Here is a 23,579-nt window from a genome sequence, read left to right on the forward strand (position 1 = left end):
TCACTCTGGTACGTTCTGTTGCTGTGTGTTTCCATTCCATGATTAATGTGATTTGAAGAGAAGTAATAAAATGAGCTCTAACATGGAAAGTAAGCGTTTCCGGACATATGTCCACATAACATAGTTTCTTTCTTTGTGTGTGAGAAATGTTTCCTGAAAGTTTGGCCGTACCTTTTTGTAACACCCTGTATACTCCATCCACCTTTCAGCTTTCCCTTCTTTGCTTAGGACCGGTTTACCATATGTGCTCTTCATATTCATACATTTGCTACTCTTTTCCCCAAAAGCCTCTTTAATTTTTCTGTGGGTAGTGTCTATCTTCCCCTAGTGAAATATGCTTCTAAATACTTACATTTGTCTTCTAGCCATTCCTGCTTAGCAATTTCGCAGTTCCTATTAATCTCATTTGTTAGACGTTTGTATTCCCTCTCGCCTTTCATTTGCTGCATTTTTAAATGTTCTCCTTTCATCAATTAGATCCAATATCTCCTGTGTTGTCCAAAGATTTATACTAAGCCTTGTCTTTTTACCTATTTGATTATCTGCTGCCTTCACCTCACATTATGTAATAAAATACGCAATATTAGAGTACTAGAGGGTAAATGGTTATAGCATCACAACCATATATTCATTAGTACATTAATAATGTGTATTTTAATGTTTCCTGTGTTTAATACTGTTTGTTACATAACGTTTAATTTACAATGGTGAAAAACATATTTGGTGCACAACATTCTGTGCAAGTGGAACGTATCTTTGCCTATGATGTTTGGTTGCCTAGGAGCTAGTGCCCTTTGCAGACACGAGTCATTTGTTTCCTGCAAATGGCTCAGTAAGCTGAAAACTGGTCTGATGTAACAAAAATCGGTAGAACGAAAACAGTTCACTTGTTATTCAACCCCAAATACGGAATTTTTCTACCAAGACGTGACGGAAGAATCCGTAAATAAGATTAATTTTTGAAGGTTAGCTTCAAATATTACGCAGACAATTTTGGGGTAACATAGATGAAACTATTCGGGTGGTTTCGTCATGCGCCTTACTTTCCAAACACAAAATCGTGATATATCAAAACTTAGTACTTTAATTAAATATCCGGCCTGACAGAAATCTGAAGCACACAGAACGGGATGAGGACTCGAAATTTCACAGGGCGTGATATTATTTCCAACCTTATTGAACAGAAGTCATTAGAGACGGAAAGCAATCTCGGATTGGGGAAGGGTGGTGAAGGAAATCGGGCCTGCCCTTCCAAAGCAACCATCCCGGCATTTGCCTGCACCGATTTAGAGAAATCACGGGAAACCTAAATCTGAGGGGCCAGACGCGGGTTTGAACAGACGTCCACTCGAATGCGAGTCCCGTGTCATAACCACTGCGCCACCCCGCTCGGTACAAACCTGAAGAACTTGACTGACATTATGAGCCCGTTAATCAATATGACGTGGAACCTTCTCTGTCCTGGATGCACGCACGGAATCATTTGAAAAGCCAGTCATAAATGCGTTGTATCCTCTCCTAAGACATTCTGGTCCACAACTGTTGTAACTAATTCTTGTTATCCTGTGTACTGGTACTGCGACGGATGTGACGTCTGAACTGGTCCGGTGTATCATCTACAGGCGACAGATCTCGGGAACCTCCTCACCATGGGAATACCTCACCAATATGCAGAAAGTTCATAGTGACGCGCACCAAGTACAGACGAGCATTGTCTTGCTGAAACATGGCACCACCATACTGTCACATGAGATGTAAGACAGTAGGGAGCGTTATGTCCGTAACATACCTCTTCTGGCATCAGTGTTCCTTTATTCACTACTAACCATGATCTGCAGTCATATCCGATGTCCCCTCCCCTCACCATGCTTACAGGAGTAACACGGACGCGCCTCACCAAATCACTGAAAGAACGAGCTGCCTCCCTACATCGCCGCCAAACCCTATGACGATGGTCGCCCGGGCTGTGCATGATGGCGATACATCACTGAACACAATACGACGCCGTTCATCAGGATCGGTGCTTCACTCCTAGCCGTTTGTGTTGTGCGCTAACGGCAGCTTACTCATGGGACGGTTATTACCTAGTCTGGCTGCTACAAGTCTCCAAGCAACGATACGGGATGGAACAGAATGTTTCAGGGATTCCATTAGTTGTTCGCAGGAGGTAGATCCAGGTGGGGAGATGTTATCAAGTGCTTGGTGCACTACGCAGCTATTTCTCCTTGTGCTGGTTGGAGGTGTTGACCGGATGACGAGTTAGCCTACTCTCACGACCCCATGCAGGCCAACGTCGGGCTGGTGTCATATGCAAATCTTCCACAGATCTGAATATTACACGATTCGACCAGCCGGCTGAGTATAGATTCAAAATGAGGCCCCTTTCCAGCTACGTCAGGAGCTGATAACGCTGTCTGAAGCGAGTACTCAGTATCTCCCAGTCCTGAACGGTGATGGTGAACATCTGAAGCTGTTCACTCTTTCTGCATCGTCCAGTAACATTAATGTGACCACCGCCTATGTTCGGCGTCAACATGTGATAACCATTCGCAGGCGGCAGGTGGGAGCATTAGCTGAGCAAGGTGTATAAAGCGTGTTGGGGGATGCGGAAAACTGTGCATTCGCTGTCGTAGTTTGGAAACGGAGCGATTTATTGACGTCCAAATGAGCATGATCGTAAGCTGCCTGGAAAAGGGTGTAAGCATTTCCAAAATGGCTAAGTTCGTAAACTGTTGGCTTATCAAAGGGGGGCGGTACTGTGATGCAGCGCCAGCTGCGGAGATATGTACGGGCAAAAAGACGTTCAACTGTTGAACAACTGAATGCCCAGATGAACAAAAAAGTGTTGTCGGCATTGGCTAAAACAGCAGTATAAACCCATCCTCACATGAGTGGTGAAAGCCATTACACAGCCTCCAAGAGAAAATCCGCTGCTTACATGCAGTGTCCATGGATTCATGAGGTTGTCTCCATACTCGTACACGTCCATCCGCTCGATGCAATTTGAAGCGAAACTCGTCCTACCAGGCAACATGCTTATACGAGGTGCATTCAAGTTCTCCAAGGCCTCCGATTTTTTTTCTTATTAACTACTCACCCGAAATCAATGAAACTGGCGTTACATATCGACGTAATCGCCCTGCAGACGTACACATTTTTCACAACGCTGACGCCATGATTCCATGGCAGCGGCGAAGGCTTCTTTAGGAGTCTGTCTTGACTACTGGAAAATCGCTGAGGCAATAGCAGCACGGCTGGTGAATGTGCGGCCACGGAGATTGTCTTTCATTGTTGGAAAAAGCCATAAGACACTAGGAGCCAGGTCAGGTGAAGAGGGAGCATGAGGAATCACTTCAAAGTTGTTATCACGAAGAAACTGTTGCGTAACGTTAGCTCGATGTGCGGGTGCGTTGTCTTGGTGAAACAGCACACGCGCAGCCCTTTCCGGACGTTTTTGTTGCAGTGCAGGAAGGAATTTGTTCTTCAAAACATTTTCGTAGGATACACCAGTTACCGTAGTGCCCTTTGGAACGCAATGGGTAAGGATTACGCCATCGCTGCCCCAGAACATGGACACCATCATTTTATCAGCACTGGCGGTTACCCGAATTTTTTTTTGGTGGCGGTGAATCTGTGTGCTTCCATTGAGCTGACTGGCACTTTGTTTCTGGATTGAAAAATGGCATCCACGTCTCATCCATTGTTACAACCGACGAAAAGAAAGTCCCATTCATGCTGTCGTTGCGCGTCAACATTGCTTGGCAACATGCCATACGGGCAGCCGTGTGGTCGTCCGTCAGCATTCGTTGCACACACCTGGATGACACTTTTCGCATTTTCAGGTCGTCATGCACGATTGTGTGCACAGAACCCACAGAAATTCCGACTCTGGAGGCGATCTGTTCAACAGTCATTCGGCGATACCCCAAAACAATTCTCTCCTCTTTCTCGATCATGTCTTCAGACCGGCTTGTGCGAGCCCGAGGTTGTTTCGGTTTGTTGTCTCACGATGTTCTGCCTTCATTAAACTGTCGCACCCACGAACGCACTTTCGACACATCCATAACTCCATCACCATATGTCTCCTTCAACTGTCGATGAATTTCAATTGGTTTCATACCACGTAAATTCAGAAAACGAATGATTGCACGCTGTTCAAGTAAGGAAAACATCGCAATTTTAAGTATTTAAAACAGTTCTCATTCTCGCTGCTGGCGGTAATTTTCATCTGCCATACGGTGCTGCCATCTCTGGGACGTATTGACAATGAACGCGGCCTCATTTTAAAACAATGCGCATGTTTCTATCTCTTTTCAGTCCGGAGAAAAAAATCGGAGGCCTTAGAACTTAAATGCACCTCGTAGTCATCAACAGTCCAATGTCGAGGTTGACATGCCCAGGTGAGGCGTAAAATGGTTCAAATGGCTCTGAGCACTATGGGACTTAACTTCTGAGGTCATCAGTCCCCTAGAACTTAGAAATACTTAAACCTAGCTAACCTAAGGACATCACACACAGCCACGCCCTAGGCAGGATTCGAACCTGCGATCGTAGCGGTCGCAAAGTTCCAGACTGAAGCGCCTAGAACCGGTCGGCCACCCCGGCCGGCCGAGGCGTAAAGCTTTGTGTATTGCAATCATTAAGGGTACACGATTGGGACTTCTACTCCGAAAACCCATATCCATGATGTTCCGTTGGATGGTTCGCAGGCACATCATTGAAATCTGCAGCAATTTGCGGAAGTGTTGCACTTTTGTCACGCTTAACGATTATCTTCAGTCGTCGTTGGTCCCGTTCTTGCAGGATCTTTTTCCGGCCGCAGCAATGTCGGAGATTTGATGTTTTACCGGATTTCTGATATTCACGATACATTCGTGAAATTGTCGTGCGGAAAAATCCGCACTTCATCGCTACCTCGGAGAAGCTGTGTCCCACCGCTCGTGCGCCGACTACAACACCACGTTCAAACTCACTTGAATCTTGGTAACCTGTTAATGTAGCAGCAGTAACCGATCTCAGCGCTGTATTCTTCAAAAAAAAAAAATGGTTCAAATGTCTCTGTGCACTATGGGACTTAATGTTTGAGGTCTTCAGTCTCTTAGACTTAGAACTACTTAAGCCTAACTAACCTAAGGACATCACACACATCCATGCCCGAGGCAGGATTCGAACCTGCAACCGTAGCAGCAGCGCGGTTCCGGACTGAAGCACCTAGAACCACTCGACCACAATGGCCGGCCTGTATTCTTCCTGTTTACATATCTCTGTATTTGAATACGCATGCCTATACCAGTTTCTTTGGCGCTTTAGTGTATTTAAGGGTGTCAGAAATACCACAGATATACGGACCAGTACTGCACTCCCGAGGTTTTCTTCTGGTAAGAGCACTCCGCCGCCATCCGAGCGGGGGAAAACTTCTTCGCTGTGGCATCTGGTCGCTCAAGGATTGGCCTCACGTGCTGGTCGCTGCCCGCGCCGTGATTGTACGTCCCGCTGCCTCCTTCTTTCCCCTTTCGGAGCGGAACTCACCCCTCCACCACTCACCACCACCCTCGCGCAGGCGTCCACCCCCGTCTTGGGTGCACAGCCAGCGAGGCAGCCGTTGTGCCCTCTACTCAGGAGACATTACGCTCCGGGATACAAAGGCCGCGACGTCTAGTAGCGCCCTCTGTGTAGGGCTGCGGTCTGCCGCCACTCGTGCGTAGCGTGAAGGCAGCTATAAGCGCTGAAAAGCCCTCTTTGCGGCTACGCGCATCACGTTCCCGACATCATTTCGTGATAGCACAGCGTTAGCACACCAACTAGGCACTATAGTCCTATCCACAAGCGGTGGCTGTTCGCGCACGTTGAGGGGCGGACGGAGATGGCATTTTGATGATTCCAAGCGACAACTGTGGTACACTCATTTGCGTGCTTTCAGCTTGAAGGAAGGTATATCCGGCAAGTTGTGTCGCTCGTTTGCTCATGCAGAATTTACTACTTATTACCACCGTCAGCGATAACAACTTGCAACAGATGAAATACACTCCTGGAAATGGAAAAAAGAACACATTGACCCCGGTGTGTCAGACCCACCATACTTGCTCCGGACACTGCGAGAGGGCTGTACAAGCAATGATCACACGCACGGCACAGCGGACACACCAGGAACCGTGGTGTTGGCCGTCGAATGGCGCTAGCTGCGCAGCATTTGTGCACCGCCGCCGTCAGTGTCAGCCAGTTTGCCGTGGCATACGGAGCTCCATCGCAGTCTTTAACACTGGTAGCATGCCGCGACAGCGTGGACGTGAACCGTATGTGCAGTTGACGGACTTTGAGCGAGGGCGTATAGTGGGCATGCTGGAGGCCGGGTGGACGTACCGCCGAATTGCTCAACACGTGGGGCGTGAGGTCTCCACAGTACATCGATGTTGACGCCAGTGGTCGGCGGAAGGTGCACGTGCCCGTCGACCTGGGACCGGACCGCAGCGACGCACGGATGCACGCCAAGACCGTAGGATCCTACGCAGTGCCGTAGGGGACCGCACCGCCACTTCCCAGCAAATTAGGGACACTGTTGCTCCTAGGGTATCGGCGAGGACCATTCGTGACCGTCTCTATGAAGCCGGGCTACGGTCCCGCACACCGTTAGGCCGTCTTCCGCTCACGCCCCAACATCGTGCAGCCCGCCTCCAGTGGTGTCGCGACAGGCGTGAATGGAGGGACGAATGGAGACGTGTCGTCCTCAGCGATGAGAGTCGCTTCTGCCTTGGTGCCAATGATGGTCGTATGCGTGTTTGGCGCCGTGCAGGTGAGCGCCACAATCAGGACTGCATACGACCGAGGCACACAGGGCCAACACCCGGCATCATGGTGTGGGGAGCGATCTCCTACACTGGCCGTACACCACTGGTGATCGTCGAGGGGACACTGAATAGTGCACGGTACATCCAAACCGTCATCGAACCCATCGTTCTACCATTCCTAGACCGGCAAGGGAACTTGCTGTTCCAACAGGACAATGCACGTCCGCATGTATCCTGTGCCACCTAACGTGCTCTAGAAGGTGTAAGTCAACTACCCTGGCCAGCAAGATCTCCGGATCTGTCCCCCATTGAGCATGTTTGGGACTGGATGAAGCGTCGTCTCACGCGGTCTGCACGTCCAGCACGAACGCTGGTCCAACTGAGGCGCCAGGTGGAAATGGCATGGCAAGCCGTTCCACAGGACTACATCCAGCATCTCTACGATCGTCTCTATGGGAGAATAGCAGCCTGCATTGCTGCGAAAGGTGGATATACACTGTACTAGTGCCGACATTGTGCATGCTCTGTTGCCTGTGTCTATGTGCCTGTGGTTCTGTCAGTGTGATCGTGTGATGTATCTGACCCCAGGAATGTGTCAATAAAGTTTCCCCTTCCTGGGACAATGAATTCACGGTGTTCTTATTTCAATTTCCAGGAGTGTAGAAATTCGCTAACAACTCGCTTCGATCACGTTTAATGCTCGCATAAGCTACGGCATTCAGAGCGGAGCGCTCATAAAACTACTGAACGCTCATTGGCTGTCGGAGTATGCGTGACGTAGGTGCGCAGAACAAGCCTAAACTTGACCACTGTTGTTCGTGACTCCAACTATAGGCACCACGACAACACCATATGTCGGTTACCTTCTCGAGAATCAGTTATGTCTGACTTTATTTGACTTTGCTTTACTACTGTGTTCGTTCATATAACCTTCGCTATGACGGATCTCTTAGACCTAACTTGTTTTCTCACCTTTTTTTAATAACTGGAAATACGAAAATACTTGACATTGATTTGGGTTGTATATATAAAGCAAGCAGACACGTTTTTCTTTGGATTTTAATACATTTGTGTTTCTTTCAGTCCGTGGCTGATTGTCTTTCAGAAGAGACAGAGCCAGTTTGTAGCCCGTGAACTACTTATCCGTGGTTATGTTCCTTGATGTTTTGGAAATATAATTACATAACCTTTTCACGACATCAGCTGCACGGTTACTCAGTTTGTTAGGTCTCCATTTGGTTGCTCTCCTCAACAAAGTTACAAATTTGAGATGTAAGCTGTTCTTGCACCAGCTAGACGGAATGCTTTCATTCCAAATTTGTCTGTTTTGGAAGGAATGTATATTCCTACTTTGTCCTCGCATTTTCCCAGCATTTCACCTACATTGACATATTCTACAAGAGAATAGTGGGCCATGCAGTTTTTTTTTTTTATTGTGTGTGTGTCAACATATCAAAGATATTTCATATAGGAGCCAGTTTATCCCGTATTTCTTTGTCGGACATAGTTGACTTACTATCAAATCTTAGACACTATACTAGAAACCTGAACCTCTTCAGAGTCATCGCAGAATAGAATACTTCTGATCGTGAACCATCTGTGTCCCAGAGTTCTCCTAAATTTGCCCTAAGCGGCCTTGGATATCCCACCGAAATACATCACCAGTAAAAGCTTCAAATTTCAACACTGTCTCATTAATAAAGGACTGGAAAGAGGAGTATCTAGAACTAGCAGACATAATGCATAGGGTAGTACATGCCACTAACAACTCAACCCACTATTTCATCAATGAAAATCAACCCCCATATTTCTATTTCTGTCTTTATCTTTCGCAATTACCCTCACACCTGAAGTATTAGATAAACTATTTTCTAACGTAGTCTTGATACGAGAATTATTAACGTCGTTCATCGATTTAGCACAATTTTCCCTACCGAAATTTATTTTTATTATTATTCCGATTTTTATCACTGTCATCATCACTTTCTCAACTTTCTGTATCGTGCTCACTATATAGTTCGGAGTCTGAATCTACACCTTCTTTACCTTTTTCTTCATTAGCCATTTCATTTAGCAATGTATATTTACACAGATCTTCTCTCTCATCGATTTTAGCCTTCTTCTAAAATAAACAGGGTGATTCAGTGTATTGAATGATTGACTGATTGATTAATTGAGAGACGTTATGGGACGAAACAGCGAGGTCATCCGTCCCGAGTGTATTGAGTGTGTGCAAATGTCATATTTGTGTTGCAAGAAAAAGTTATCACAAGAGCTAACGTGGCACTTGCAGATCCAAACAGTATTACCTGCTTGCTACAGGCGGCTCTGGCAGACACAGACACACAAAATTCTATCCTAGACAATGGACTTGAACACACATTAAACAATCAAATTTCACAACATTCAAAGATAAGAAATGGGGTACGGGTAATATTGTTCTACACCAAACAAAACTAATCACCACCATAGGGCTGCGTCCGGGAGACCCGACAGTAGCAATGTATGGTTAAAAGTTACTTGATAGCCTCCAGTCTGGAATTCTGAAATATATTTTGATTGGAGCACAGGTGGGATTCATCTACATCTACATCATACTCCGAAAGCCACCTACTGGGGTGTGGCGCAGGGTACTATCGGTACCACAGTCTGGTCCCTCCAACCCTGTTCCACTCACGAATAGTGTGTAGGAAGAATGATTGTCTGTGAGCCTCTGTATTGGCTGTAATTTCTCGAATTTTCTCCTCGTGGTCAGTACGCGTGATGTACGTGGGGGAAGTGACATCTTGTCCGACTCCTCCTGAAAAGTGCTGTCTCGAAATTACAGTAGTAAATCTCTCCGTTATGCGCAACGTCTCTCTTGTAATGTCTGCCAGTGGAGTCTGTTTAACATCTCCGTAACGCTCTCTCGCCAGCTAAACGATCCCTTGACGAAACGCGCCGCTGTTCGTCGGATCTTCTGTATCTCCTCTATCAGTCCTACCTGATAGGGATCCCAGATAGATGAACAATACTCAAGAATCGGGCGAACAAGCGCCTGATAAGCCACTTCTTTCGTGGATGAGTTATATTTCCTTAAGATTCTTCCGATGAATCTGAGTCTTGCATCTGCTTTTCCCGTTATCTGTTTTATATGGTCATTCCACTTAAGGTCGCTCTGGATAGTTAAGCCTAGTTATTTCACGGCAGACGCTGTCTCCTGCTGTTTGTCATTAACAGTGTAGCTGTACAGTAGTGGATTTCTTTTCTTATGAATAAGCAATATGTAACACTTATTTACGTTCAGGGTCAACTGCCAGAGTCTGCACCATTCATCAGTTCTTTGCAGGTCGTTCTGAAAATTCTTACTATCTTCTGGCGTTGCTACTTTGGTATAAACAACTGCTTCATCTGCAAATAGCCTTAAAGAGCATTCGGCGCTTTCTACTACACTCCTGGAAATGAAAAAAAGAACACCTTGACACCGGTGTGTTAGACCCACCATACTTGCTCCGGACGCTGCGAGAGGGCTGTACAAGCAATGATCACACGCACGGCACAGCGGACACACCAGGAACCGCGGTGTTGGCCGTCGAATGGCGCTAGCTGCGCAGCATTTGTGCACCGCCGCCGTCAGTGTCAGCCAGTTTGCCGTGGCATACGGAGCTCCATCGCAGTCTTTAACGCTGGTAGCATGCCGCGACAGCGTGGACGTGAACCGTATGTGCAGTTGACGGACTTTGAGCGAGGGCGTATAGTGGGCATGCGGGAGGCCGGGTGGACGTACCGCCGAATTGCTCAACACGTGGGGCGTGAGGTCTCCACAGTACATCGATGTTGACGCCAGTGGTCGGCGGAAGGTGCACGTGCCCGTCGACCTGGGACCGGACCGCAGCGACGCACGGATGCACGCCAAGACCGTAGGATCCTACGCAGTGCCGTAGGGGACCGCACCGCCACTTCCCAGCATATTAGGGACACTGTTGCTCCTGGGGTATCGGCGAGGACCATTCGCAACCGTCTCCATGAAGCTGGGCTACGGTCCCGCACACCGTTAAGCCGTCTTCCGCTCACGCCTCAACATCGTGCAGCCCGCCTCCAGTGGTGTCGCGACAGGCGTGAATGGAGGGACGAATGGAGACGTGTCGTCTTCAGCGATGAGAGTCGCTTCTGCCTTGGTGCCAATGATGGTCGTATGCGTGTTTGGCGCCGTGCAGGTGAGCGCCACAATCAGGACTGCATACGACCGAGGCACACAGGGCCAACACCCGGCATCATGGTGTGGGGAGCGATCTCCTACACTGGCCGTACACCACTGGTGATCGTCGAGGGGACACTGAATAGTGCACGGTACATCCAAACCGTCATCGAACCCATCGTTCTACCATTCCTAGACCGGCAAGGGAACTTGCTGTTCCAACAGGACAATGCACGTCCGCATGTATCCCGTGCCACCCAACGTGCTCTAGAAGGTGTAAGTCAACTACCCTGGCTAGCAAGTTCTCCGGATCTGTCCCCCATTGAGCATGTTTGGGACTGGATGAAGCGTCGTCTCACGCGGTCTGCACGTCCAGCACGAACGCTGGTCCAACTGAGGCGCCAGGTGGAAATGGCATGGCAAGCCGTTCCACAGGACTACATCCAGCATCTCTACGATCGTCTCCATGGGAGAATAGCAGCCTGCATTGCTGCGAAAGGTGGATATACACTGTACTAGTGCCGACATTGTGCATGCTCTGTTGCCTGTGTCTATGTGCCTGTGGTTCCGTCAGTGTGATCATGTGATGTATCTGACCCCAGGAATGTGTCAATAAAGTTTCCCCTTCCTGGGACAATGAATTCACGGTGTTCTTATTTCAATTTCCAGGAGTGTAGATCATTTATATACATTCTGAACAGCAACGGTCTTATCACACTTCCTTGTGGTATTCCGGATATTACCTTTACATCTGTCGATTTAGTTCCGCAAAGAGCGACGTGTTGAGTTCTATCTGCAAGAAAGTCTTTAATCCAATCGCAGGTCTGCTCCGATACTCCGTAAGCTCGATTTTTTTTCATTAAGCAGCAGTGCGGGACGGTGTCAAAAGCGTCACTGAAATCAAGCAACACGGCATCAGCCTGAGTTTCGCAGGATCTCTGTTTGCGAAATATATGTTGATTTTCATAGAGGAGGTGTTCATTTTCCAAGAACGTCATAGTTATTGAGCATAAAACATGTTCCATAATTCTACAACAGATTGACGTGAACGATATAGGTGTATAATTGTGTGGATCTGTCTGATGGCCTTTCTTAAAAACAGGAATGACCTGCGCTTTTTTTTCCAGTCTTTAGGTACCTTTCGTTGTTCAGGCGATCTACGATAAATTACTGCTAGAAGGGGAGCAAGTTCTTTTGCACAATCTTTACAGAATTTTATAGGTATCTCATCTGGTCCTTAAGCCTTTCCACTACTAAGCGATCGTAGCGGCTTTTCAGTCCGCGATCGGTTATCTCAATATCTGCCATTTCAACGTTCAAATGGCTCTGAGCACTATGGGACTTAACTTCAGAGGTCATCAGTCCCCTAGAACTTAGAACTACTTAAACCTAACTAACCTAAGGACATCACACACATCCATGCCCGAGGCAGGATTCGAACCTGCGACCGTAGCGGTCACGCGGTTCCAAACTGAAGTGCTTAGAACCGCACGGCCACACCAGCCGGCTTTCAACGTTCTCCGACGATTGAAATGAGGCATAGAGTTAAGATTTTCCGCTTTGAAACAACTTCGGAAGACCTAATTCAGCATTTCGTCCTTCTCTCTGTTATCTTTCGTTTCTGTGCCGCTGTAGTCGCTGAGAGAATGAATAGCTGATTTTGACCCGCTTACTGATTTTACATACGACCACAATCTCTCAGGGTTTTTACTCAGGTCGGTTGACAACGTCTTACTTTCGAAATCGTTGAACGCTTCTCTCAGTGCTCTCCTTACGCTCATTTTCGCTTTGTTCTGCTTTTGTTTGTCAGCTAGGTTATTACTTCTCTTGAATCTGAGGTGAAGTACTCTTTGTATACGTAGCGCTTTTCTAACACGGCTGTTAAACCATGGTGGATGTTTCCCATCCCTTAAAACCTTACTCGGAACATACTTGTCTAGGGCATATTGATCGGTGCATTTGAATTTTTGCCGTTTGTTCTTCACATCTTCGTCCTCCTCACCCAATATTTGATGCTGACATCTGAGATATTCTGAAATTTGTATCCTGTCACCCTTGCTGACTAAATATATCTTCCTACCATTCTTAACATTCCTGGTAGGACCCATCGTCATAGATGCTGTCACACCCTTATTTATGATCACTGATATTCTACGTAAACTGATCCGATAAGTTCAGATCTGTTTGTTGCCAGAGATCTAACATGTTACCCTCTATCTATCTGCTCAAGGTAATTTTCGGACAAGACATTCAGAAGAATGCCACACAATTCCCTGTCTCTGGCACCAGTTTTGATGGCATAACACTCCCAATCTATACCTGCCAATTTGAAGTCACCCCCTAGTACAACGGCATAACCAGGAGAATTACTAATGATATTCTGCAAGCTCTGTCTGAAACGCTCTACAACTACAGATCCTGACCCAAGTGGTCTATAAAAGCATCCGATCACCAATTTAGGCCGTTCTTTGATACTCAGTTTCACCCAGATTAATTCAAATTCGGATCCGTGATAACCTCGCTAGATTTTATCGAATTTTTTACTGCAATAAACACGCCGCCACCATTTGCGACTAACCTCGCCTTATGATAAACATTCCAGTCCGAACTTAGGATTTCGTTGTCATTGACGTCTGGCTTCAACCAGCTTTCTGTTCCCGATACTATCTGTGCATTAAAACTTTAGTGAGCGATACTAATTCTGGGACCTTTCCTTGGATGCTCCTACAGTTTACTAAAATCGTATTAATCTTTTCTATCTCTGATCTGCGAGGACCAAGATTCTCTGAGGTCACTGTGGCTGATTTAATAAGGAAATCGTATTATCCCCCAAAGCGAGGGGTCCTCTAACCTACCCGTCGGTTAGGGAGCGTGAATATGGCGTAATGTAGCGCTGAAACTGGTTATTCAAATAAAATAACAAAAGGAAATATAGGCGGCCGAAAGTGTTTTGATTCTACATTTTATACAGAACTTATGGTGGTTTGGGACATATTTACTTTCAGCATAATCGGTACCCATGCGACAGCATTAGCTACCAGAATGTTCCAAAATGCTGTGCATAAAACCGGCATTTTACCGTGGATCGTGCCTCGGGTTCTATGGGGATAGTGAGGTAGGGTCAAGTGATTTGGATAGACCTTGGGCTAGGGAGCATTTGTACACCAAACGGAAGGATCATCTTCTGTAACTATCCTGTAAAACAGGGTACAAATTTGTATATTACGCAGTTCCTCCAACTTGAGCAAACGGAACAAATCATGTGAGTTTTCTGTAAAGTCACCCCCTAGTACAACGGCATGACCAGGAGAATTACTAATGATATTCTGCAAGCTCTTGTGGAGACACTATTTAGTTCATGAGTGGTTCCTAAGAAAACCCGAAAAAAGCGTTTTTTTCGTCATCAGCTGCGGATATCTAAATAACTAACCACAGCAAATTTCTCAAATTTTAATCCTATATTCTCTAGACATTTATCTAGAAACGTCATCCTCCCGTTTTCAGAAATATTTTTCCGTTATTGAGATACATCACAATAATTGGTATTTGGATACCGAAACCATGCCGCAGTTCCAAGAAGCTCTGCACTGAAAAAGACTGTAATTTCTACGATGTATTTCTAAGATGCCAATGGCGAAAAACTTTGAACATTTTTTTCATATCTTTATTGTTTACGAGGTAGAGAGTTACCCTGCACGTACACGTAAAATACGAACATAAAATCCGTTGTGAGACGAAAACGTCTTTTATAAAGTAACGTAGCACGGAGAAATATGCTGTAAAGTGTCTCCGTTATCATCAGAAGGATTCTAGGAACCCCATAGCTTTGAACTGAAGCAACGTTTTTGTGCACCTTCGGCCTGATGTGTAAAATTCCAGTTACACATAAGTAAACTATCAAAATAAGGAGGCAGCTGTAGAAGGAAGGGAAATGAAAGGTCATAAACACTGGAAGATAGCAGACAATGTTTATGTTATAGAAACACCGAAGGAGACAAGGACAGTGTGAGAGAAAGTGATTGACACACAGCAGTGGAACATACTGGGCATTGACAGAGCAGTGCTTGGGCAAGAGAGAAGAAGATAGTGCGGAAGAGGAATAAGGAGAAGGAGAAAATGGAAGTGGGTAAGAGCCAGTGATAATGGGAGAGAGAGTTCATGAAAATGACAACGAGGAAGAGAAAGAGAGTGTCAGTGAGAAGAGAGTAGCATTGGGAAGGAAACAGGAAGATAGTAGCAGTAAGAGAGAGTAAGAGGGAGACTGACAGTGAGAGTAGACAGTAGAAGCAGGACAGAACGAAGGAGACTGTAGCCGTGAGACAGGAGACATCATAGTGAGACAGAAAGATAATGACGATGGGTTGGACTGATAATGGACAAGTAGGATTGGTTGGGCATGAACGACTTACAGCGATGGACTACTGGGTGTCAGAGAGTTACAGATATGGGAATTTGTCGGAGTGAGAGGTGAGTAGCATGTTAAAAACCGGGTAGACACGTTCGAATGCCGAAATTTTTGGGAACTATTTTTAAAGCTGCTGAGGAAGGCAGAAGGACGAAACTAGTACCCCACTTTCCTGTGAGAAACTTTTAAACAGGAGCACATTCGCCTTTTATGTGCTCCGATAGGAGCATTTTTCCGATGGTCTCTATCTATGTCATAAGTGGTGTTGTTTATACCCCGAAACTTATTGGGTTCGTTAGATTGGTATGACGTGTCAATGCAGCCTCTTTGAGGGAGCGTACCGGTAAAACAGTGAGTCACGAGCTCTGGTCCCGAAGACAGACATCTTTTGCGCTAAGGTTTGACGTATATAACAGGTTCGTGAAGTTACTACAGCTTGCTTCAATTTATCCCACACGCGTTCAGTTGGCGAGAGATCTGCTGATCTTGCTGACCAGAGCAGTTGTATACTAGGCAGAGAGGACGTTGCGGCGCAGCAGATGTATGTGGACGTGCATTGTCCTGCTGGAAAAGCACAAACAGCTGATAGCCTTGCACAAATGAAGCCAGCGATGGGATCTATGTGTAGTGGGCGAATATACTCTGGACTAGACAGCTCACCAGGTCCAAGCCATACATGTACGCCCTTCATTCGCATACGGACAGAACATTCTCTCGTCACTGAAGACAACAGACAGCCATTCCACTCTCCAATCAATTCTTTCGAGGCACTAGATTACGCAAGCTTGGTGGTGTCGTGATGACAATAGTAATCTAGGCAGAAGCGCAAGTGTTCTTCGTCCTGTTGCAAATAGATGGCTCCCAATGGTACTTAATTACACAGCAGGTGTAAAATGTGCCCCAATTTCGTACCTGGATGCTGTTCAGTCGGCCACCGCTGTTCACACAAAGTGTCGACCTTGACGTTCGTCTGTACTACACGAATGTCGAGAATTCACGCTACAGGTGGGGAGTGTTCAACAGACCAGAATTGAAACTAGCCACACACCACCGATATATGGTGGCCTACAGGTGCTGTAGACCATTGATACGTTCGACCAGCTTTCCGCAGACCCACACTGCGATAATGTTCAAAAGGCTGATGTTGTTCGACAGGACTAGGAACTTGTCGGTGGGACATGTTTGCGCCCTAGAATGAATGTTGCAAACACTGTTCAACTCCAAACTCGTTTACTGCCTGCAGAGTCGAAGCAGAGAGTCGACAGACAGGCGCCCAGAGCGATATCTCATTGCCGATCAGATGAATCACAAACACTACAACCCCTCAGCATGCACATACTATACCCTGGTGTCACTGAACACAGTCCACAAACATCTTATACTGCCTGGTTGAAATTTGAATATAGAGTTCAGTCCATGTAAGATTTAGAACGTGGCGAATATTAATTAAGAGGATGAACTATAGGAGATGATTCCTGATAGGAAAAAAGAACAAGGAAGTTCCTACGAACATATATCCACAAGTGGTTTGTAAATGTGCAATAAAGCATTCAGTACTGATACATTAAAATGCACATAAGATGCCATTAATATCTTCCGTCTTAAAGACGGTGTTCAGAGTGGCCACTACGGCATGTAACGGAAGAGCTCACACAGCGAATAATGGATTGCCTCACTCATCTGATCATTCCAAGCTGTAGCCGTCAGTGATTCAGGCTACACAAACACACTCTGTGGAAAATCAGCAACTGTTTAAGGGGCTCCGGAAAGGCTCAAAATCATGAAAAGTTCAATTTTTAATTTTTTGCGTTTTCTGAATCTGCAGACTATTACCTTTTAATAGATATATAATTTATTCAATTCCGAAGACTACAACTATTTTTAAATTTTTTTTGAAATGTGTTCTACATGGGTGTGACCCACTGTGGCGCTGTTAAACTGCTGTCAAATGGTGTTATTATTAACGTCCGTGTTCATCAGGTACATTTTAGTGATGTGAGATAAAGTATGTGTTGTGGCTAACCTTTGATGGTTCAATATACATCGCTGGTGTGATTGTCGATTGTTTCATGTTTATTTACTCTGTCGTTATCTCGAAAATATTCGTAATTAATTCTGTTTCTTGAGTCTCTGTTTTGTTGGAGTATAATAATGAGTGAAAGTAAAGTTGCTGTTGCGACTTTCAATGATGGCAACATTGTAAGGTGCAAGGTATTTAGAAACATGGTACGAGCGATGCTTGCTTTAGACAAGGAACGCCTTCGGGCTGCAGACAGGGCTGTAAAGAGTCTAGAAATACAAGCAAGAGTAAACAGGAGGAGGAACAAGAGGAAGCTGGAGGAGGAGTTTGCAGAGGATGAAGATAATCCATCCTATGGACCTGGAATGCACTAAAAAGTCAATCCAATCTTTGTCGCTCGATTCCCAAAACTTTTATTTTCTCATACTAATTACATGTTTTCTAAGGATCTTCCAAACATATTTGTTTCAGACTTTCAGTAAATGTTACACAGTACCTTCTGCATAATTTAACACAGCCTTTTTCCAAAAAACTGTATATTTTTGAATATATAAATAAAAAATTGCAAAAAAATGTTGTGAATTTTCATTACAATTGAAAAAAAATCATCTTTAATAACTGAACTAAAATTTTGTAAAATCCCTGTGTTAAGTAGTAGCCCATATTCCAATAAATAATCTGTAAAAAGTTCAACTTCCTACCTCAAATACTTTGTGAGGAAAGATGTAATTTATAAGCGTTATTTTAACATTGCAAGTATAGGGCGTTCCGGAGCCCCTTAAACATTAGCAACGCTTTTCATATGTCCCCACAGCCTTTACTGGGATCGCTCCCTTTATTGTGCAGAACCGGTTCGTTCGGAGCTAGTGTATGGACATCCAACCTCTCAGCTTGTTCGTCTGTTGGAAAGGACACATGCTTTCTCAAACGCCCAAAAATATCTCCAAAATTTATGTGAATTGTACGATGCTGTCTATCGGGGTAAGGGGCTCGATATATTCGTGCGGCTTCCGGCAGCTCCCACATGCTTCACAGTAACGAAAGCAGTCAGGATTTGTTCCTGGAATGAACAACAGGTCCTAGTGCTGTAATGGAACTTCGTACTTCGACTTAGAACGGGACCACGCCCACTCGTCATGACCAATTTCGTCCAAATTTATGATATGTAAAGGGGAGTGAAATGAGAACGTGACAGGTGGAAAAAAAAGTCAGAAAAATTTTATTATTTCAAAAGTAATCGACGAGCGGTCTAGGCGCTGCAGTTAGGTTGGTTCAAATGGCTCTGAGCACTATGGGACTCAACTGCTGTGGTCATAAGTCCCCTAGAACTTAGAACTACTTAAACCTAACTAACCTAAGGACAGCACACAACACCCAGCCATCACGAGGCAGAGAAAATCCCTGACCCCGCCGGAAATCGAACCCGGGAACCCGGGCGTGGGAGCTGCAGTTAGGGACTGTGCGGCTGATCTCGGAGAAGATTTGAGTCCTCCCTCGGGCATGGGTGTGTGTGTTCGTCCTTAGGATAATTTAGGTTAAGTAGTGTGTAAGCTTAGGGACTGATGACCTTAGCAGTTGAGTGCCATAAGAGTTCACACACATTTGAACATTTGATTTGAAATGTAATCGCCATAACTATTGATACATGTATCCCAGAGTGAGTCGAGGAGAACAAAGCTTAGTAATATGTGAACCTGCTCACATGTTGCCAAGGTTGCTTGGACTACGCTGCAGAATTTTTGCTTGGAGTACCTTAGATATCCTCCACACACTCACGATCTCTCCCCAAGCGATTTCAATATTTCTGGAGCCCTGAAGAAGGACGTCTGTGGCCGCAGATTTCTTTCGGGCGTCGTGGTGCACGTCTGAGTACAATCATGATTCTGTAAACACCCGAAATCATTTTTCCATGACAGCACGGGTCATCTTGTCTCACAGTGGAGTACACGTTGTAGTGATTACTTTCAAAATAACGAACAGTTTAGTTACTTTTTTCGACATGTCTCGTTTTCATTCGTCTGTCCTTGATATGTATGGCATGGTCAGAAATGTAAGTGACAGAAGTGGAAGATCCAGAAAGCAGGCCTAGCGCTAGTCGGATATGTCATGAATGATTTTATGTTAACATGGTTTCCAAGTAGCGGTTGGTGCAGCCGAAAGACTACAGAACAATAACCAGAGGGTTGTGGAGTCGAGTCACAACGAGGGAGTTTTTTTCTTTCTTCTATTTTCGGTATTTACGTTAATTACACTGCAAATAAACCGAAGTAGTGCTCAATACAGGGTAGTCCACTGATAGTGACCGGTCCAAATATATCACTAAATAAGCATCAAACGAAAAAACTACAAAGAACGAAACTCGTCTAGCTTGAAGGGGGAAACCAGATGGTGTTATGGTTGGCCCGCTAGATGGCGCTGCCATACGTCAAACCGATATCAACTGCGTTTTTAAAAATAGGAACCCCCCATTTTTAATTACATATTCGTGTGGTACGTAAAGAAATATGAATGATTTAGTTGGACCACTTTTTTCGCTTTGTGATAGATCGTGCTATAATAGTCACAAACGTATAAGTACGTGGTATCACGTAACATTCCGCCAGTGCGGACTGTATTTGCTTCGTGGTACATTACCCGAGTTAAAATGGACCGTTTACCAATTGCGGGAAAGGTCGATATCGTGTTGATGTATGGTTATTATGATCAAAATGCCCAACGGGCGTGTGCTATGTATGCCGCTCGGTATCCTGGATGACATCATCCAAGTGTCAGGACCGTTCGCCGGATACTTACGTTATTTAAGGAAACAGGAAGTGTTCAGCACGACCTGCAACAAATGATGATGCCCAAGTAGGTGTTTTAGCTGCTGTCGCGGCTAATCCGCACATCAGTAGGAGACAAATTGCGCGAGAATTGGGTAATCTCAGAAACGTCGGTGTTGAAACTGCTACATCAACATCGAGTGTACCCGTACCATATTTTTATGCACCAGGAGTTGCATGGCGACGACTTTGAACGTCGTGTACAGTTCTGCCACTGGGCACAAGAGAAATTACGGGACGATGATAGATTTTTGCACGCGTTATATTTAGCGACGAAGCGTCATTCACCAACAGCGGTAACGTAAATTGCCATAATATGCACTATTGGGCAACGGAAAATCCACGATGGCTGTGACAAGTGGAACATCAGCGACCTTGGCGGTTTAATGTATGGTGGGGCATTATGGGAGAAAGGATAATTGACCCCCATTTTATCGATGGCAATCTAAATGGTGCAATGTATGCTGTTTTCATACGTAATTTTCTACCGATGTTACTACAAGATGTTTCACTGCATGACACAATGGCGATGTACTTCCAACGTAATGGATGTCCGCCACATAGCTCGCGTGGGGTTGAAGCGGTATTGAATAGCATATTTCATGACAGGTGGGTTGGTCGTCGAAGCACCATACCATAGCCCGCACGTTCACCGGATCCGCCGTCAAAGGATTTCATTCTGTGGGGAAAGTTGAAGTATATTTTCTGTCGTGATCCACCGACAACGTCTGACAGCATGCGTTAGCGCATTGTCAATGCATGTGAGAGGTATGTCGTAACACGTATTGCCAAATGCATTGAGGTTCACGGACATCATATTGAGGATTTATTGCATTAATGTGGTATTTACAGGTAATGACGCTGTAACAGCATGCGTTCTCAGAAATGATAAGTTCACAAAGGTACATGTATCACACATCACTGCTGTGTGTCGGCAGGTACGGCCTGCTGGACGGCTACGCCAACGGGGGCGGCCTCATCGCGCCGGAGACCATGGAGGAGCTTTCTGCCGCCGCCGCCGCGCCAGACGCCGTCGCCACTTCCGGTGAGTTCTCACCACACGCCACAGTGCTCTGCTCGTGCTGCGCATCTTTACTGGCTGCCTAGAAAGTTGACAGATTGCCAAGAAGAGCTATTCCCAACTTAAATCTACGAAATGGCCACACTGACATCATCTGAGCAACTGGAGCTCGTTTTTCGCTCTTCTGATGTACCCGGTGATCGAAAAGTCAGTATAAATTTGAAAACTTAATAAACCACGTAATAATGTAGATAGACAGTTAAAAATTGACACACATGCTTGGAATGACATGGGGTTTTATTAGAAAAAAAAAACAAAGTTCACAAAATGTCCGAGAGATGGCGCTGGACAGCAAAACGTCAGTGACTGCGCTTGACAGTCGTGTATAAAAGGAGCTGCAATGAGAGAGAGATCCCCCCCCCTTCCGTCCTGTTTTCTCCCCACTCAACCTCTCCCTACCTCCCTTCTCCCCCCCCCAGTCCTTTTGTATTCCCCTCCTCTGCCTACCCCACCCCCTGTCGCGTCTGCCCCCCACCCCTCTTATGGGTCCTCATCCTCCATCAGCTCATTTCCCGGTTTCCCCCTTCGCTTTTACTCTCCTTTCCCCCCTTTTCTGTTTTCCCATCTTCTGTCCAGTTTCCCCCCCCCCCCCCACCTGCTCTCGACTGTGGTATGTCACATTTGCCAACTTTTTAGTGCAGTGTTCCAGTGACTATTCAGTGTTGTTTGTCTTTCTCGTGTTGCGAACAGAAACCATGCTGTCGCTAGGTGTGAATTTTATGTCTTTTGCGAACAGAATCCAGACTGTCGCCGTGGTTTTTAATTGTCTGTCTATTGTTTTCCCTGTTTTCCCTGTCTGCTTCGTATGTATTTTAATAGCATCATCATCCCTCTGTTATTTGTTTTAAGTTCCTCGATTTCTTTTCGCCATGTTACTCTTTAAGTCTCCGATTTTATCGCCTGTTTTTTATTATTTGTTCTCTTGATCTTTGTCACAAAATCTGTAGGCTGAAGAGCGGCATACTAAGCTGCTGCCAGCCCGTCCTCTTCGGGGGGAATTGAAATTCAATAAAGAAAAAAAAAAGAAGAGAGAGAGAGAGAATCAGATGCACCAGCAGTCGCAGCATGTTGACGTTACCTGAAAAGGCGCTTTTAGTGAAGCTGTATTATCAGAATTGGGAATGTGCTAGTTCAGCGTTACGATCCTATCGCCATAGCTAGGGGATTCGAACGGGTAAAGGTCCGTTGACAAATGCAGCTGTGGCGAGAATGAATTCGACGTTCGAGACCACGGGTTGTTTAGACGATAGACCCCTTAGTGGCCGACCGAGCACAAGGCGTAATGCTGCTGAGACAGTTCAGGAAGAAATGGAGACTGTAGCGGGTTCATCTATGCACGGGTGAGTCAGCGCTCGTGCAGTCGCACGCCGCACCGGCATTCCATACACTACTGTTTGGTTGGCACTGAGGCGTACCCTCCGATGATATCCGTACAAAATCCATCGGCATCATGAACTGTTAGCTAGCGATTTAGTGGAGCGGAGGGCATTTGCGGTGTGGGCGTTTCAAAAGATAGCGGAAGATGACGATTGGTTGAGTAACGTGTTGTGGACCGACTAAGCTCATTTCACGCTCCGAGGGTTTGTCAACGCCCACAACTGCAGAATTTGGGCAACCGAAAATCCTAGTACTGTCGTGGACACTCCGTTGCACGACGAGAAAATCACGGTGTGGGGTGGATTTACCACATCTACCGTTACCGGGCCTTTTTTTCTTCGAGGAAATGCGTGATTCTGGTATTGTAACAGCTACCATGACGAGTGAGAGGTACGCCGATATGTTACAGAATCGCATCATCCCCAGCCTAGCTGATAAACACCTGCTGGAACGTACGATGTTTATGCAGGATGGCGCTCCACCCAACTATTGCTAGACGCGTGAAAGATCTCTTGCGCGCGTCGTATGGTGATGATCGTGTGCTCAGCCGCCACTTTCGTCGTGCTTGGCCTCCCAGGTCCCCAGACTCAGTCCGTGCGAGTATTGGCTTTGGAGTTACCTGATGTCGCAAGTGTATTGTGATCGACCGACATCTCTAGGGATGCTGAAAGACAACATCCGACACCAATGCCTCACCATAACCCCGGACTTGTTTACAGTGCTGTTCACAACAGTATTCCTCGACTACAGCTATTGTTGAGGAATGATGGTGGACATATTGAGCATTTCCTGTAAAGAACATCATCTCTGCTTTGTCTTACTTTGTTATGCTAATTATTACTATTCTGATCAGATGAAGAGACATCTGCCGGACATTTTATGAACATTGGTACTTTTTTCGTTCCAATAAAA

The 23,579-nt window shown here is 45.8% G+C and overlaps 1 protein-coding gene across 1 annotated transcript in view; it reads left to right on the forward strand.

Annotated features, from left to right (window-relative positions):
- Positions 1-23,579, forward strand: part of LOC126092638 (KH domain-containing, RNA-binding, signal transduction-associated protein 2-like) — a 361,533-nt gene that overhangs the window by 333,430 nt on the left and 4,524 nt on the right. The window contains exon 8 of the mRNA XM_049908361.1: positions 21,148-21,254. Coding sequence (XP_049764318.1) covers positions 21,148-21,254 — 107 coding nt within the window. The remainder of the gene's footprint in view (positions 1-21,147; positions 21,255-23,579) is intronic.

The sequence above is a fragment of the Schistocerca cancellata genome, chromosome 7 (genome assembly GCF_023864275.1).
Source record: "Schistocerca cancellata isolate TAMUIC-IGC-003103 chromosome 7, iqSchCanc2.1, whole genome shotgun sequence".
Lineage (NCBI taxonomy): Eukaryota > Metazoa > Arthropoda > Insecta > Orthoptera > Acrididae > Schistocerca > Schistocerca cancellata.